This window comes from Oncorhynchus kisutch, linkage group LG21 (assembly GCF_002021735.2).
Source record: "Oncorhynchus kisutch isolate 150728-3 linkage group LG21, Okis_V2, whole genome shotgun sequence".
NCBI lineage: Eukaryota > Metazoa > Chordata > Actinopteri > Salmoniformes > Salmonidae > Oncorhynchus > Oncorhynchus kisutch.
The window spans coordinates 827,810-845,060 of record NC_034194.2 but is presented as its reverse complement, the minus strand read 5'-3'; the positions used below and the strand labels follow the sequence as shown (position 1 = coordinate 845,060).

At 43.0% G+C, this 17,251-nt stretch overlaps 2 protein-coding genes across 5 annotated transcripts in view; both read right to left on the bottom strand.

Moving 5' to 3' along the window:
* The window catches only part of LOC109876147 (serine/threonine-protein phosphatase 4 regulatory subunit 3-like), a 45,677-nt gene extending 36,429 nt beyond the window's left edge, over positions 1–9,248 (bottom strand). For 3 of the 4 annotated variants that reach the window (XM_020468616.2, XM_020468612.2, XM_020468613.2), the window contains exons 1-7: positions 8,242–9,248; positions 7,388–7,443; positions 7,087–7,185; positions 6,198–6,818; positions 3,670–3,747; positions 654–770; positions 273–389 (exon numbers count right to left, since the gene is read on the bottom strand). In XM_020468616.2, coding sequence (XP_020324205.1) covers positions 273–389; positions 654–770; positions 3,670–3,747; positions 6,198–6,818; positions 7,087–7,185; positions 7,388–7,443; positions 8,242–8,392 — 1,239 coding nt within the window. In that variant the 5' untranslated portion in view covers positions 8,393–9,248. The remainder of the gene's footprint in view (positions 1–272; positions 390–653; positions 771–3,669; positions 3,748–6,197; positions 6,819–7,086; positions 7,186–7,387; positions 7,444–8,241) is intronic. The other variant, XM_020468614.2, reaches the window with a different exon arrangement.
* Positions 9,249–11,804: 2,556 nt separating this feature from the next.
* LOC109876148 (enhancer of rudimentary homolog) lies at positions 11,805–16,411 on the bottom strand. The gene is made up of 4 exons (XM_020468617.2): positions 16,281–16,411; positions 14,049–14,136; positions 13,412–13,532; positions 11,805–12,966 (listed from the first exon to the last, which is right to left on the bottom strand). Exons 1-4 carry the CDS (start codon positions 16,281–16,283, stop codon positions 12,864–12,866), a joined length of 315 nt encoding a protein of 104 aa, XP_020324206.1. The 5' UTR covers positions 16,284–16,411; the 3' UTR covers positions 11,805–12,863.
* Between the last annotated feature and the right edge of the window lie 840 nt (positions 16,412–17,251).

Here is a 17,251-nt window from a genome sequence, read left to right as displayed (position 1 = left end):
GCTCACACTGTGGAGCCAGGATCACCAACCAACGTTGACATCTCACCTGCCAAAATGCTCACACTGTGGAGCCAGGATCACCAACCAACGTTGACATCTCACCTGCCAAAATGCTCACACTGTGGAGCCAGGATCACCAACCAACGTTGACATCTCACCTGCCAAAATGCTCACACTGGAGCCAGGATCACCAACCAACGTCCATAGTCTAAAACTCAGATTCCTATCTCTGTTGTCCTACTGAGGTGTGCAGGTAAAAGAGCTGTACTCACATCGTCGTTCTGCTGGGACTCCTGCATGATAAACTCTCGTACCATAGAGGGGTTGTACTCCACCAGATAGGAGAAGATATCGGTGGCTGCGCCGCGCACCTGCACATCATCCATCCCCTGACGGCACACACAATAATCACAACGGAATCCAATATGAACAATCAGAACAGAGGAGAATAACATCGGAAAAGACAGCTAAGGAATACAAAGCAGTGAGTTTGAGTACAATATTCCATCCATGTAGACCTTAAATAAACTGTGTAGGTAATTGGTATAAGCAATAAGGTCCACCTTGCCCTCAAAATAGGCTAGGTGGAATTTACACAGGTTGGGGCTTGTGCTTGTGGGCTAGGGTTTGTGTGTGTGTGTGTGGGCACTCACCAGTATAACCTCTAGTGCAGGGAGAATTCCCATGTTTGACAGTGTCTTGAAGAAGGTGTCTCTGTTTTGAGGTTGTAACGTTTGTGAGAAGGCGCAGAACTCCTTTAGAAAGTTTACCTGCGGGGAAAACAATGCTTTGTGTTAGTCATTGGCTAACTAACTGGGCTCCCGAGTGGTGCAGCGGTCTATGGCACTGCATCTCAGTGCTAGAGACGTCACTACAGACACCCTGGTTCCAATCCAGGCTGTATCACAACCGGCCGTGATTGGGAGTCCCAAAGGGCGGTGCACAATTGGCCCAGTGTCGTCCGGGTTTGGCCATTGTAAATAAGAATTCCTTAACTGACTTGCCTAGTTAAATAAAAAGGTTAAATAAAATAAAATAGGACTATCCTAAGTAAGACTTTTTGGCATCATCCTCAATTATTTCATTTGCATGTCTCATTTGCTATGTGCGTTTCATTCCATGGACGTCCGAGTGGCTGCTGGTTTTTGTTATTTCCTTTCAATTCGTGCCCAATTAAGACCTAGACAGCCAGGTGACGGGGAGTTCCTAACAAATCAATCACCTTAAATGATTGATCAAGTACAAGGGAAAACCTGTAAACATTCCATGGAATGCGTTTGACACCCCTTCACTAAAGGCTTAATGATGAGTTGATCATTTGAACGAAGTGTGTGCGTGGAAGGGGAAAAAACAAACACGTGCTGCATCCCCTTTGGATTCCCAGGACCAGGAAGCATAAGGATGTGCAACTCTCATGAACGATTCGATACGCATCTAGATGCAGACGGGGGTGATTCTTCACTTAGTCGTGAGGACCACCACACTGTCTCACGAACACAATGACATGTGATTAGATTTGTAGTTACGTTAACGAGTGCTGGCTCAAAGCAGCCTCTAAAGTTTGTAGCCAACATTTTGAATTGAATAACACTGCAATTGTCATACTTGGGTAAAAGTATAGATACCTTCATAGAAAATGACTCAAATAAAAAGTCACATAGTAATATTCTACTTGAATAAAAGTATTTGGTTTAAAGTATACTTAAGTATCAAAAGTAAGTGTAATTGCGAAAATATACTTAAGTATTAAGTATAAATAATTAAAATTCCTTATATTAAGAAAACTAGAAGACACAAGTGTCTTGTTTTTAAAAATAGCCAGGGGCACACTCCAGTATTCAGACATAATTTACAAACAATCCATGTGTGTTTAGTGAGTCCACCAGATCACAAGTGTCTTGTTTTTAAAAATAGCCAGGGGCACACTCCAGTATTCAGACATAATTTACAAACAGTGAGTCCACCAGCGCAGAGGCAGTAGTGATGACCGGGGATGTTCAGTTGATAAGTGTGAATTGGACCATTTTCCTGTCCTGCTAAGCATTCAAAATGTAACAAGTACTTTTGGGTGTCAAGGAAAATGTTTGTAGTAAAAAGTACAATATATTTTTTAAAGAATGTAGTGAAGTAAAAGTTGTCAAAAATATAAATAGTAATGTACAGATACCCCAAAAATCTACTTTAGTACTTTAAAGCATTTTTTACTTAAGTACTTTACATTACTGACAAAGGCATACTTGGTGTCATGCTTGAGTAAACACATTCTGGGTGAAGCGAAACATCTCCCCACTGGCTCCTTCTCTGGTGAGCTCTAAGTGGCTATTGCTGATCACCACTGCCAAAAACCCAAGAGTATTGCAGATTGTGCCGATAAAATCAAATCAAATTTATTCATAAAGCCCTTCTTCCATCAGCTGATATCGCAAAGTGCTGTACAGAAACCCAGCCTAAAACCCCCAAACAGCAAGCAATACAGGTTTGAAGACAAACAGGTTTGAAAACATCGGGACGTCTGGGACTGCTCAAAGACAGGATTGGTAGCCCTCAGATTGCGTCTCTGACCCGATCACATTAAATAAGTGTCAGTGACGACCGAGAGTCTCAAGTTGGCAACAACATGGGTAATTTGTCTCCGATCGCAAAAACTTGTCTGGGACAGCTAAATCGGGGACAAAAGTCTGTAGTGTACTTTCAGCTTAAGCTGCGTGGCCCTCAGTGTCTGTGTGTGTAGGCACCTGAGCTGAGCCATAGGGCAGGCTGAGCATCTACCACCCCTGGGGTGGGGGCAATTTAGGCTTTGGTCCCCCCATAGTTTTTTTCTGAAATCATCATCACCCACTTGATTAGCTTGACATTCCTACAGATGAGACATTTTTAGAGCTAGTACTATGTCCATATTTATCTTCAGAAATGTAACTAATTAATAAAATGCAACTTTGGATTTTACCCTGTCTTTTATCCCACTCTGACCAATGAATGTGACCATGCACAGCTAACAAAAATCATTGATGTCCTTTATGAAATTACCCTGTTCGGGTAAAAAGGACCAAATACACTGTTTAAAGCAAATCAACATCTTATGGCGAACCTGAACATTCTAAATACAATCTTAATTATTGAAAACCCCAATCAGCAGTTGGATGTGAGTTGTAACCACTCCGGTAGGCTACACAACCCTGGTAAAAAACTATTTTCTACAGCGCATTTGGCAAAGATAACAATGACTCGGCAAATTACGTTGGTTGTCACTCAAATAATAAAACCTATGATTTGACAATGCAAAAGCCATTTTACAAGCAGCAATTCTGAAGGTGCCCCACAGATGTACAAATAGCCTAGAACAGGGATAGGTAGCTGTCTCTCGCGCACTCTGCGGGGTGCGCATTCTTAATGTTTGAATGGGTTTTCTGACCGATGCATGCTTCACATTTGGATGGGATTGGGCATTGGATCTTAAACATTGGAACTGAGGACCGAGGGAATCGTTACATCCCTAGAACCATAGGTCTAATAAACACTTCTAGGCCTTAGGAAACTTTGCACTATGTTGTATTATTTCTTACCATTGTTAGCCCAGAAAATCAGCCGGGGAGAAAGACTACAGTGTGTAAGGAAGGTGGGGATATTTGTCAGGTGTAAAAAAAAAACATTTGTGCCTGTGCTGCGTACCAGTTCGTGTCTCTTGTCATCGTCGGTAGCCTCATCTGTGAGCTGTGCAAAGAGGTCTGTCAGGAACTTCTCGTCGTCCTGAGCGAGGGAGGGGAAAGGAAAAAAAGAAGAGAACATGAAAGATGGACACTGATATACTGCCAATTCTTTGTTTTGACTCCCAAATGGTTATGGTTGGAAACGGGTAAGCTGATCCTAGAGCTGTGCCTATGAAGGCAACTTCTAGCTGTCGCTTGCATCACTGCACTATAGTGTTTAATTTCAGACATTTTGGCAGTTGGTCTGCCGTTTAGCTGTCCCACCAGGCCCGACTCCCAGGGGTTGTTTCAGTAGGCACAAAACAGGAGAAAATATTTTGAAAAACAGGATGCACTATCTGTCCCTGTCCAACACATTGTAGTTTTTTGCACCTTCTGAACACAACCCTGACTTGCAGGTGACAGACTGGCCAGGTTAGAGCCATGAGAGGACATTCAAAAAAACAGAAGCCTCTAGATAAAGGACCTTTGAGAAGTCTTTATGACAGTTTGACCATTTTTCGTTTCAGTCAGACCTTCACATAGAGTGTGTAGCTGTATCGTGTTAACCAGAGTCTTGTTGTTTAGGGCGCACAGACATTTCTTTTTTGTTTGTTTACAAAAATATAAACAATATGCAACAATTTCAACGTTTTTACTTAGTTACAGTTCATATGGAAAATCCGTCAATTTAGATGAATTCATTAGGCTCTAATCTATGGATTTCACATGACTGGGAATACAGATATGCATCTGTTGGTGACAGATACCCAGCAGTAGATGAAGTACCCACTTGACCTATGTCAGTATTTTTACACCACTGCAGATACCTTCAAAAAACAAGTCAGAATTTGGTGTGACCACCATTTGCCTCATGCAGCACGATCTCCTTCACATGGAGTTGATCAGGCTGTTGGTTGTGGCCTGTGAAATGTTGTCCCACTCCTCTTCAATTGCTGTGCAAAGTTGCTGACATTGGCAGGAACTGGAATACATGTTGATCCAGAGCATCCCAAACCTGCTCAATACCTGTTGACTATGCATTCCATGGAAGAACTGGGACATTTTCAGCTTGCAGGAATTGTGTACAAATCCTTGCGACATGGGGCCATGCATTATCATGCTGAAACATGAGGTGATTGTGGTGTATGAATGGCGCGACAATGGGCCTCAGGATCTCGTCACGGTATCTCTGTGCATTCAAATTGACATTGATAAAATGCAATGGTCCGTAACCTATGCCTGCTCATACAATAACCCCACCGCCACCATGGGGAACTCTGTTCACAACGTTGACATCAGCAAACCGCTCACTCACACAACGCCATACATATGATCTGCGGCTGTGAGGCCGGTTGGACATACTGCCAAATTCTCTGAAACGATGTTGGGGGTGGCTTATGGTAGAAAAATTAACATTCAATTATCTTGCAACAGCTCTGGCTGGTATTCCTGCAGTCAGCATGCCAAATGCACGCTCCCTCAGAACTTAAGACATCTGTTGCATTGTGTGACAAATTGGCACATTAAAAGCGGCCTTACTTTCCCAGCACAAGGTGCACCTGTGTAATGATCATGCTGTTTAATCAGCTTGTTGATATGCCACACCTGTCAAGTGTATGTATTATCTAGGCAAAGGAGAAATGCTCACTAACAGGGATGTAAACAAAAGTTGAACAGAAAATGAGAGAAAAGCCATTTGTGCATATGGAACATTTCTGGGATCACTGTTGACAACATGTAAACCAATCGAAACCAACCCAGTCTGTTTTACCCCATTGTTGCGCACACATCAGTTTTGTTGCAAAACAACCAACCTGTCTATGTATCCATCAAGCAACGTAACCAAAGATTTTTTTAAATAAGTAACCCAAGACAGACCACGTCTGTTGTTTCCAATGGGAGCAAATTAATCAGTGGGAAGAACAAGAAAGGTGGTGGGCAGAGCAAAGATCCTATTGGTGCATTCTTGCATGTATTTGTACATTTCCGTTAGGGAACGCCTACTCTGAAGTGTGCAAGTGCAATAACTCAATTGACCGTTGCACTCCTAAACAATGCAAAAAAAATGTAACTTTAAAAGTCTACAAAAAAACTTAGTCCACTCTGTTAATAACTAACAAATTCTAGTTTTGGGAACACAAAACTGTATTGAGAAAATGAGCAGAAAGTCGAACAAAATAAATCTTCTCCCACTTCCGGCCACTTGGCTTCCTCTCATCGCCATATTTGGTGGCGAGTGGAAATGCCAACCCAATGCTTCAGATTTATACATCCGGTGAAACATCTGGCTCATTGTGCCATCTGTGTCTTAACTCACTTACCAAACACTCTTGCGTTTCCATAGAGATGGCTATGCACAAACACTTTTGGAAAGAAATAGCGCCCCTTGTGTACACTGACGGTAATCCCATATATCCCAGTATGGTAACGGAACAGTATGAAAATCTGGATACCTCCCAACTTTACTTGCATGTGTATTCTACTATGCTCCCTACGCCCCGACCTCACCTGCAGCATACCCACAATCTCCACCTTGTTGAAGAAGATGAACGAGTGCAATGTAGAGAGCATGTTCTCCTCGAACACCGATGGCGTGGGCAGCACCATGTCCTGGATGTACTGCACGCGGTACGTCTGGTGGATCTTGGCCCGCAGCTCGGGGTCACCGATAGGGATGACCTCCTTGAAGCGCGCCGTCTTGGTGAGGAAGTCGCGGTGGCGCCGCGGCAACCCATCCAGCGCAGGGTCATGCTCCAGGCAGCCAATCACATCCATGATGCACTCCTCAGAGAACATGACCTCGAAGAGGGCCGTGCGGTTTAGCAGGAAGATGCCCTTGACGATCTCGTATAGGTGGTGGAGGCCGTCTGTGTTTTCCAGGTCCTCGCACTGGCGGAAGAGCTCCAGGAGTTTGCGGATGTAGCCCTCGTTCTCCACAGCCAGGGCTAGTTTCTCGCGGCGTAAGGGGGAGGGGAGGGATGAGGCCACGAGCTCGGCGAGCTCCTCAAGGTGGCCCAGCTCGCAGGGAGGGAGTTCGAGGCCTGGGGAGGACATGTCATCAAAGCGCTCCTCCTCCGACTCGTCCACCAGCTCTTGTGTGATGTCCACTGACGGGTCCTTGCCCTGGACCTGTTGGAGATCGGAGTTATAACAACACAACATGAGGGACAGAACAGAGAGACAAGTCAAAACACAATGCATGAAGAAATTTGTTAAACAAGAATGATCCTACTTTTAAACCATACTTTGATTTTTGAAATCTGCTGTCACTTTGTCAAGTGAGTGCTAACCCATTTTCCTTCATTATTAGGGGATTTTGGGATTCTGGCCACAAAACAGAGTTGAGCATGATTCACCTTCAACTTATACATACACACAGGAATATAAGGTTACCAACCTGACAGATTTTCTCCCAGATCTCATCGCAGCCGGCCTTCTCCTGGAAGCTGAGGGCCAGGTCATAGTTCTCAGCCTCCGACCACACTATCAATGTGTCCTGAAAGGACAAGAGAAGAAAAAAAAAGAGCTAGCAACATGTTCATTAGGGCATGCAGTGTCTGAAAACACAGATGTTTCTTATGTGACCAGCTCCAGGAATTTCCTCCCAGTTTCTTCCATTTGGTGCCTAATGAACATGGACCAGGTCATAGACCACATAATGCTCATATTCAAGTGTCTTCATCAAGCAAGTGACTGACCTGTTGTTTCTGGTAGGCTGTGTTTGGGTTGATTTTCGACTCGAGCAGTAGGGAACCTGAGGGATGAGAAAAAACACAGTATGTTATTACACTAACAACAAACGTGCAGTTTCGCAGTTTGCACAAAGACTTTGAAAGGGGAGGCAGGTTACTGCTATAAACGGGACAGTAGAGGTGCTAAATTGGGAGTTGTGTATCTCAAAACCCTCTTTGGGAGGCTGTGAGGACAGTGTGGTTATGTAATGCCACATTCAAAACAACTGGGACCTCGGAAATCTCAGAGTTCTGCGCGTTCAAAACAATTGGGAACTCTGAAAAAATGTAGTTCCCGCTGTGAAAACTTGATTTGAATGGTCATCCAACTTGGAATCCCAACTCGGGAACTCTGGCCTTTTTCTAGAGTTCCCACTTTCCACCCCGAAGATCACTATTTTTTTAGACTTCAGTTGTTTCGAACAAGGCATAAGTGCAAGGCGATGACAGACTTCTTGGACTGAGAAAGTTTACAACAGCGTGAAGGCTCAATACAACTGGAGGAAAGAGATGGGGGACATTCCATGATCCAGTCCAGCTATGTTTTTTCGTCTTTCAGTGCACAATATGGGGATTTAGGGTTAGTGCCTTGTTTATGATGTCAAGGGCTTAAATGGACCACCCACTCACTAGATATCAAGGCTCATTTTTTGACAGTCTAAATAAAGAGTACACAAAAACTACCATAATAGTTCACACAAACGATATAGTTTGTTTACTGCTAACAAGGTAGGTGTTATCAACAACATGATTCATGAAATGATCAGAACAAAGAGTTAAACCAATGGTTGAGGGTATTAGAGTAGTAACAATACTTATACCTGACTCACCATCGCTCTCCGCTCGCACCAGCAGAGACATGCCTTTCAGCCTCTCCACATAACCGGAGGAGACGTGTCCCGTACCACGGTCATCCCATTGTCTGTCCTCGTTGAGAGTATAAACTTTGACTCGGCGGCGGGTATCCGTCATCTTGGCAGGTGGTCGTGGCCGCTTCCCCCGCCGATGTATTTACCTTGCGCCGCAACTCTACCGACTTCCTTGTATGAGGATAACTAGATCCACTTTCGCTTTCAAAAACAGTAGCTAGATTACTTGGGTTTGGCTGTTTGCTAATTGTAACTTCCTACAGATAACTAACCTTAGCTGGCTTCCGCAAAACATGTCTTTCGCAGACTAGAAATGCACGACGCATGATCAAGTCGCGCTGTTTAACATAACCGACTTGCTAGTTAGGTTCGCATTCTCCTCCAGAAACAGCACAGACTAACTAATAAGTATGACGAGTATGTTTCAAAGGTAAACATTCAGGTAAAATCACCTGGCTATATCCTCAGACTTCAGCTACAGTGAGATGATTGTTGTATGCCAGCTACTGTAACTACCGTAGTGGGCTAGATCGCAGGCTAGCAAGTTAGCTAGTCAGCCAACTGCCTAGCTACATTAAACATCGTATGAAAAATACGATAAATACTATGCACCGGTTATATTATTGCCCGTTTACAACCAGTGTTGTCCAATGTAGCCCCCGACGTTTCGGATCGGCTAGCTAGGTGTCTCTTGATAATACCGTTGGCTGCTAGCTATTTCTTTCCCAAGTGTTCCGCCATGTTCTGGCTCTGGGCCGCAGAGAGACCAGTCTCTCTCCTTACGAGGTATTCTTGCACTCAAAAATTAGGCAGATCAACCAGCTGTAATCGTATAACTCCATCAATGTTACGTTTCACATACTAACGTTATTTAACATTAATGTCCATCATATTGCACAGATAATTGCTAACTACCCCCCCTGTGTGCGTTCAGCCATCTTGGGTCCCGTCAGAAAGTACGGGGTTTCCAGCACAGCAACAACAGGGCAGCCTGACACATTTTAAAGCAACAGTACAGTTTTCAAAAGATGAGACGAGCCTGAACATTGTTTTATTTAGCTAGACAAGTCAGTTAAAGAGCAAATTATTATTTTAACATGACCACCCTGGGCCAATTGTAAGCGGCCCTGCACTTGGTGCAAAAGACAGAATATGAAGAAATATCCAGCTAATGGTAAGGACTCATAACTACTACATAAACCTTGCAAGTAATAGGAAAATATTAAACATTATTTGTAAGAAACTATTTTCAGATTCAGGCTTCCCTGGAGAATGCCATTTTTCATCCTCTGGTAGTTTACCAGTTCAAATATGTTCCTCCATCTCTTAATTCATTTGTGAGTCTTAAATGCACTTCAAATGCACTTCAAATCTAATTGTGTTTGTCACATGCACCGAACACATCAGGTGTAGACACTTCAGTGAAATCCTTACTTGCAAGCCCTTAACCAACCACACAGTTATGAAAATATGTGAGTTGATTGCCCCCATCCATCTTCAGAGTTTGTACTGTTAGGTGACCTAAACTGGGACATGCTTAACACCCAACACGTATGCCCTCAATCTCACACAAATTATCAAGGAACCTACTAGGTACAACCCTAAATCCGCAACCAATGGGAGCCCTTTTAGATATCATCCTGACCAATTTGCCCTCTAAATACTCCTCTGCTGTCTACACCCAGGATCATTGCATGCGTGCGTAATGGTTCCGCGGTCAAACGACCACCCCTCATCACTGTCAAACACTCCCTAAAACACTTCAGCGAGCAGGCCTTTCTAATTGACCTGGCCCGGGTATCCTGGAAGGATATTGACCTCATCCCATCAGTAGAGGATGCCTGGTTGCTCTTTAAAAGTGCTTTCCTCAGTCTTAAATAAGCATGCCCCATTAAAACAAATGTAGAACTAAGAACAGATATAGCTCTTGGTTCAACACAGACTTGACTGCCCTTGACAGCACAAAAACATCCTGTGGCATTGTGCATTAGCATCGAATAACCCCTGTGAAATGCAACTTTTCAGGGAAGTCAGGAACCAATATACTCAGTCAGTCTAAGGATAGCTTTTTTAAACATAAATTTGCATCCTGTAGCACTAAGTCCAAAAAGTTTGGGATACTAAAGCCCATGGAGAATAAGAGCACCCCAGCTGACCACTGCACTGAGGATAGGAAACACTGTCACCACCGATAAATCTACTATAATCGATCATTTCATTTAGCATTTTTCTACAGCTGGCCATGCTTTCCACCTGGCTCCCCCTACCCCGGCCAACATCTTAGCACCTCCTGCAGCAACTTGGCCAAGCCCCCTCGCTTCTCCACCAAAATCCAGACACCTGATGTTCTGAAAGAGCTGCAAAATCTGGATCCCTACAAATCAGCTGGGCTAGGCAATCTGGACCCTCTTTCTAAAATTATCTTCCGAAATTGTTGCAACCCCTATTACTAGCCTATTCCACCTCTCGTATTGTCTGAGATCCTCAAAGATTGGAAGTTTGCCGCAGTCATCCCCCTCTTCAAAGGGGGAGTCACTCTAAACCAAAACTGTTATAGACCTATATACATCCTGCCCCGCCTTTCTAAAATTTTCGATAGCCAAGTTAACAAACAGATCACCGACCATTTCGAATCCCACCATACCTTCTCCACTATGCAATCTGGTTTCCGAGCTGGTCATGGGTGCATCTCAGCCATGCTCAAGGTCCTAAACGATATAACCGTCATCGATAAGACATTACTGTGCAGCCGTCTTCATTGATCTGGCCAAGGCTTGACTGTGAATCACTGCATTCATATCGGCTTCTCAAATGACTGCCTCACCTGGTTCACCAACTACTTCTCAGAGTTCAGTGTGTCAAATTGGAGGGCTTGTTGTCCGGACGTCTGGCAGTCTCTATGGGGGTGCCACAGGGTTCAAATCTCAGGCCAACTCTTTTCTATGTATATGTCAATGATGTCACTCTGGCTGCTGGTGATTCTCTGATCCACCTCCATGCAGTTAACACCATTCTGTATACATCTGGAACTTCTTTCGACACTAACTAACCTCCAAATGAGCTTCAATGCCATACAACACTCCTTGCGAGGCCTCCAACTTCTTTTAAATGGAAGTAAAACTAAGTGCATGCTCTTCAATCGATTGCTGCCCGCACCCTCCCGCCCGACTAGCATCACCACTCTGGATGATTCTGACTTAGAATATGTGGACAACTATAAATACCTAGGTGTCTGGTTAGACAGACACGTGATCACAGTCATCAGAACAGCTGATGCTCTCACGCATGGTTCAGTGTTACTTGCCTTGAAGCGAGAATCAAAGTTATTTAGCTCGTCTGGTAGGCTCGTGTCACTGGACAGCTCTTGGCTGTGCTTCCCTTTGTAGTCTAATAGTTTGCAAGCCCTGCCACAGCCGACGAGCGTCAGAGCCGGTGTAGTAGAACTTGTTCACATTTTCTCAGTAAATAAACAGATGCAGTAGTGTGTTGATATGCTTCCAGTAAAACACACCAAATAAAATCTGAAAAGTTTATTTCCTGTATTCAGAAAAAAAAATGACCAGAGAAAACATGAAATTAGATGTCAGAAATTCCAAATATCAAGTTTACAAACACAGGATTTCACAGGTCTAAAATAAAAATGGTAGTAAGCGGTGCAAATATGGAAAATAAAGCTGACATAATTCACCCTAAATTAATAATCAGCATTTAAGGTAAATCACATTCGTCAATGTTACAAAATTACACCTTTAACGGACACCATCAGTGGCATGTTTCAATTCAACTCTCCCATAATTTTCATAAAAAACAAAGCAAAGTCACTCCTCATAACCCTCTTCCTTGAACAGAAATGGACATTTAATGAAAGAAACAAAAATAGTTGTCCTGTTTTTAGTTCATGTAACCTTGTCTAGTTTATTTTGTTCAAAAGACCCATCTTTACCAATACATTTGTCCTTCAAATCAACTAGCCACTTCCACAAAGAATAGACCCAAACAAATTATAAGCTTGTCTCCCGCCCATAGATCACTGTCGCGGTTCGAATACTTTCCTCCCTTCCTTGGCGTAATCAATGATCAGATTCAGTTGAATTGGTGAAAACAATAGGTTGATAACCTTGTTCTCATCTATCCAATCACTTCTCGATCTGTGATTATCTCAAGGGAGGGTGAATGCACATTGTGTATTCGAAAAGGGCCACTGTCCCACTCCCTCTTTACAACCTCTACCAAAAAGCCAAGGATGAAGTTGCCCCTATGTTTATTTTTCCTTTATTTTACTAGGCAAGTCAGTTAAGAACAAATTCTTATTTTCAATGACGGCCTAGGAACAGTGGGTTAACTGCCTGTTCAGGGCAGAACGACAGATTTTGTACCTTGTCAGCTCGGGGATCTGAACTTGCAACCTTTCAGTTACTAGTCCAATGCTCTAACCACTAGGCTACCCTGCCGGACCCTGTACTGGTCCCGAATCAGTTTGGGCTTTTCATTTCCTAGTGATTTTCATTTCAGGGTGGAGCAAACTGATCCTAGAGCTGTGCAAAGGGGGCAACCTCTCAGCTTCTTCCCTGTCTTTACTTCCCTGCTTGTTGGGCTTGACGCCGCAGCAGCACGTAGATCTTCTCCTTGATCCAGTCTTTGTTGTATGGCTGGTATGTCTGAGTGTCCGCCCGGTATCTGGATGGAGAGGTGGTGGTTCGTATTCATTAGACAACAAATGCAAGAAAAAATAAGACATTTGAGAGGAAATACCTGGGGTGTATTCACTTTTTTTTATTTTACCTTTATTTAACTAGGCAAGTCAGTTAAGAACAAATTCTTATTTTCAATGACTGCCTAGGAACAGTGGGTTAACTGCCTGTTCAAGGGCAGAACGACAGATTTGTACCTTGTCAGCTCGGGGATTTGAACTTGCAACCTTCCGGTTACTAGTCCAGCATTAGAAATTGGTGAAGTTAATGCTAAACCATTAGGTGTAGCATGCTAGCTGTTCCTGTAGACTTCGTCATTACACAAATGCTAATTAGCAATGGCCCCAGAAACGACCTTCCTTCAAACTGCAGGCAGACATAAATTGTACTGCACTATCCCTTTAACAGTGAGGTTGTACAGTACTACTTACACTAAACAGCTGAGGTCCGCCAAATCGTCAATGAAGTCAAACAGCTGGCTGATATCATAGGTGATGGAGGGACTGTTGGGGTTCATCCTCTTCAGGTGCTCCTCGTACATTTTACACACACCTGGATCAAGAGGGACACAGGGTGAGACATAGAACTACACGGGAAAATACTTAAGTTACAGACAAAACACCTCGCCAACACACCATTAAAAGATTTATTTTTTTACACTAGGGTCATGTTCAAAAGGGCACACTGTAGCATAATGGCAACGTTAGCTAGCTAAGCTCATGTGCAGAAACATAATCTGATCTAACAGTTGTGTCGCGCACGTGCAGGTCGTCAAATCAAAGGCATTCCTTTGCTATAATGTCGTTTTTGATGAAAGTGTCAGTTTGTCATTTTCACAAGGTTGTAGTAATGACATGCTCAGCTACATTAGAAATGGGCTTAAATCTAAGTTGTGCCTTTAGATTGAAAAAAAATTAACAAATAAGGACAAATGTAACTTCTACCATCCACTTCCCAAACCACGGTCTGGTCTGTGGGGTCTGCTTCTCAAGGCATTCCCGGAAGTATTAGCCAGTTGGAACTTTTGATTTAAAAACTGTTGCACTCTGTCTGTAGATTGACTCTCACCCTCCATGCATTCGTTGACTGACTCGTAGTCGGCATATGTCCTCCCCTCTGGTCTCTTTGTTGGCTGGACAAGCAGAATTGTGTGTGACTGCAAAGCAGAGAAGCAAGAAGAGTTATCACAGACTACGGCTGACCCCAACTGGTCGATAGTTTGGTCGACCGAGATTGTTGACTCGAGCATAACACAGTCGCGCCCATCTCAGTGAACTAATCCATTGGAGGCCTTGACTAAAAGCCCATTTTAGCTGGATTCAAAAATGTGGTTGGAGGCTTCATATGGAGGATGTGACGCAACTGCAGAGCCTACAGAGACATGCAGAGGCCAGATCAAGCTCTGTACCACATCGTACAACAATACATTTGTTACAGAATTCACAACACGCTTCGTGTATGCCCTCACGACACCTACAATACAAAATCCATGTGTACATGTGTGTATAGTGCGTATGTTATCATGTGTGTGTATGCATGTGTCTGTCCCCATGTTTGTGTTGCTTCACACTCCCCGCTGTTCCATAAGGTGTATTTTTACCTGCTTTTAAAATCTGATTCTACTGCTTGCATCAGTTACTTAATATGGTAGAGAGTTCCATGTAGTCATGGCTCTATGTAGTACTGTGTGCCTCCCATAGTCTGTTCTGGACTTGGACTGTGAAGAGACCTCTGGTGGCATGTCTTGTGGGGTATGAATGGGTGTCCGAGCTGTGTGCAAGTATTTTAAACAGACAGCTCGGTACTTTCAGCTTGTCAACACCTCTTACAAAAACAACTAATGAAGAAGTCAATCTCTCTTCTACTTTGAGCCATACATATCATTAATGTTAGCTCTCCGTGTACTTTTAATGCCCAGCCACGCGCACACTGTTCTGAGCCAACTGCAATTTTCCCAAGTCCCTCTTCGTGGCACCTGACCACACGACTGAACAGTAGTCCAGGTGCGACAAAACCAGGGCCTGTTGGACCTGCCTTGTTAAGTGTTAAGGCAGCGCAGCTCTAAGTGTTTGTAGTTTCAGTCACTGTAGTAGCTGACGTGTATAGTGTTGAGTCATCCGCATACATAGACCAACTGCCTTTACTCAGTCAGTGGCATGTCTTAGTAAACATTGACAGTAGCTCTGTCTGACCGCAGCGACCGTGCAAATAACAGGCCCGGAATGAAGCATGACTAGTAGTGATTTAATGACGCTTTGTACATATTGTGGCCTCTGGGTCACAGAGACCAGCCGTTTTCGAGGGGCCTAAACGGCTATCCTGGAAAATTCCTTCTACCTGGATTATGTTTGAGAGGATTCCATTAAAGAACACCCTCTGTGTTCTGTTAGACAGGTAACTCTTTATCCACATTATAGCAGGGGGTGTAAAGCCATAACACATACGATTTTCCAGCAGCAGACTGATCGATTATGTCAAAAGCAGTACTGAAGACATGATTGGTTGACGGTAGGTGGGAGCGGTACATCCTGTATAGACAAACTCACTTCCTTGACAACAGCGCTGCACTGCTCTGCGAAATGCAATAATTGTGAATGCCCTGACTTTAGCTGAGGCCACATCACTGTAAATGCTGCATGGCCACTGCAGATGTCGGATTGACCATGTGCCCAGATGCACTTTCTCTCCAGAATGCACTCTCCTGCAAAATTGGTGTTGGTCCTTAAGATGGTTGAAATTGAGACAATATCAACAGGAATGTATTTATGACTTTTTAGAGTGCTGGTCCTGAAGTAGACATTTCTATCACCAGGCACACGCGCAACACAATATAAATACCTGCTGACTTCAGTTAGTATGCATGCACACGTTTGCTCATGACCGAAGGCACGTACACAAGACTTAAGTACATGCATGCATGGATTTTTTTTGTACCAAATTTTGACCATCGGAAGGACCAACACCACAGCAGGTAAAGTACGTTCAAATGTAATTGTATTAAACATTCTTCCTCGAAAGGAACATTTAAGATTTTGCAGTCATTAGTTTAATGCTGTATATGCCAAGTCAGACTAGGACTGTATCAACCGTGAAAAACAAAAGATCATTTGAGTGGCTTTTCCCTTTTAACATGACCTACCTAATAATGCACAGGCTAACATTAGTAGCTACATTTAGCTCATAACATTTAGACAAATTAGCAACTATAGTAGTTGCTAGTAAATTCGCGAGCTCGGGCTAGTGCTAGCCACAGTAAGCTATCTTAGCAAAAGCCAAATGATTGAAACCAATCACTCTTACCATGTTTGTTCTGGTGTCCAAGCTAGACTTGCAGATTCAGTGTTTAATTTGCTGTTATACTGCTTTGCTAACCCCGTGCAATGCAGCTGTTAAGGAAAGAAAGGAAGTAGAGGTAGATTCTTTTCCGGTAGAAAAAGGTCAATGTCTACTTCAAAGTAAAAGCACCAATTTGTAAAAAAGTGTTTTGTACGTTTTTATTTAACAAATAGACTGGGGTCAGTCTCAATGTAAAAAGGCAGTGGTGTAAAAATACTTTAAAGTACTACTTAAGTCGTTTTTGGGGGTATCTGTACTTGACTATTTATCTTTTTGACAACTTTTACTTCACTAGATTCCTAAAGACAATAATGTACATTTTACTCTATACATTTTCCCTGACAACCAAAAGTACTCCTTACATTTTGAATGCTTAGCAGGACAGGACAATGGTCCAATTCACACACTTATCAAGAGAATATACCTGGTCATCCCTACTGCCCCGCGGACTCACTAAACACATGCTTTGTTTGTACATTTATTTAACTAGGCAAGTCAGTTAAGAACAAATTCTTATTTTCAATGACAGCCTAGGAACAGTAGGTTAACTGCCTGTTCAGGGGCAGAATGACAGATTTGTACCTTGTCAGCTCGGGGATTCGAACTTGCAACCTTTCAGTTACTAGTCCAACGCTCTAACCACTAGACCACCCCGTGATAAGTGGCTATCTGTAAATACAATTTAAAAAACAAGAATAGCGTCATCTGGTTTTCTTAAAGGAAATGTAAATACTTTTAATTTTGATACTTAATTATGTTTTAGTAGTTACATTTAGTTTTGATACTTAAGTATATTTAAAACCAAATGCGTTGTCTTTTACTCAAGTAGTATTTTACTGGGTGACTTACTTTAGTCATTTTCTATTAAGGTATCTTTACTTTTACTAAAGTATGAAAATTGGGTACTTTTTCCACCCCTGTAAAAAGGAAATAAA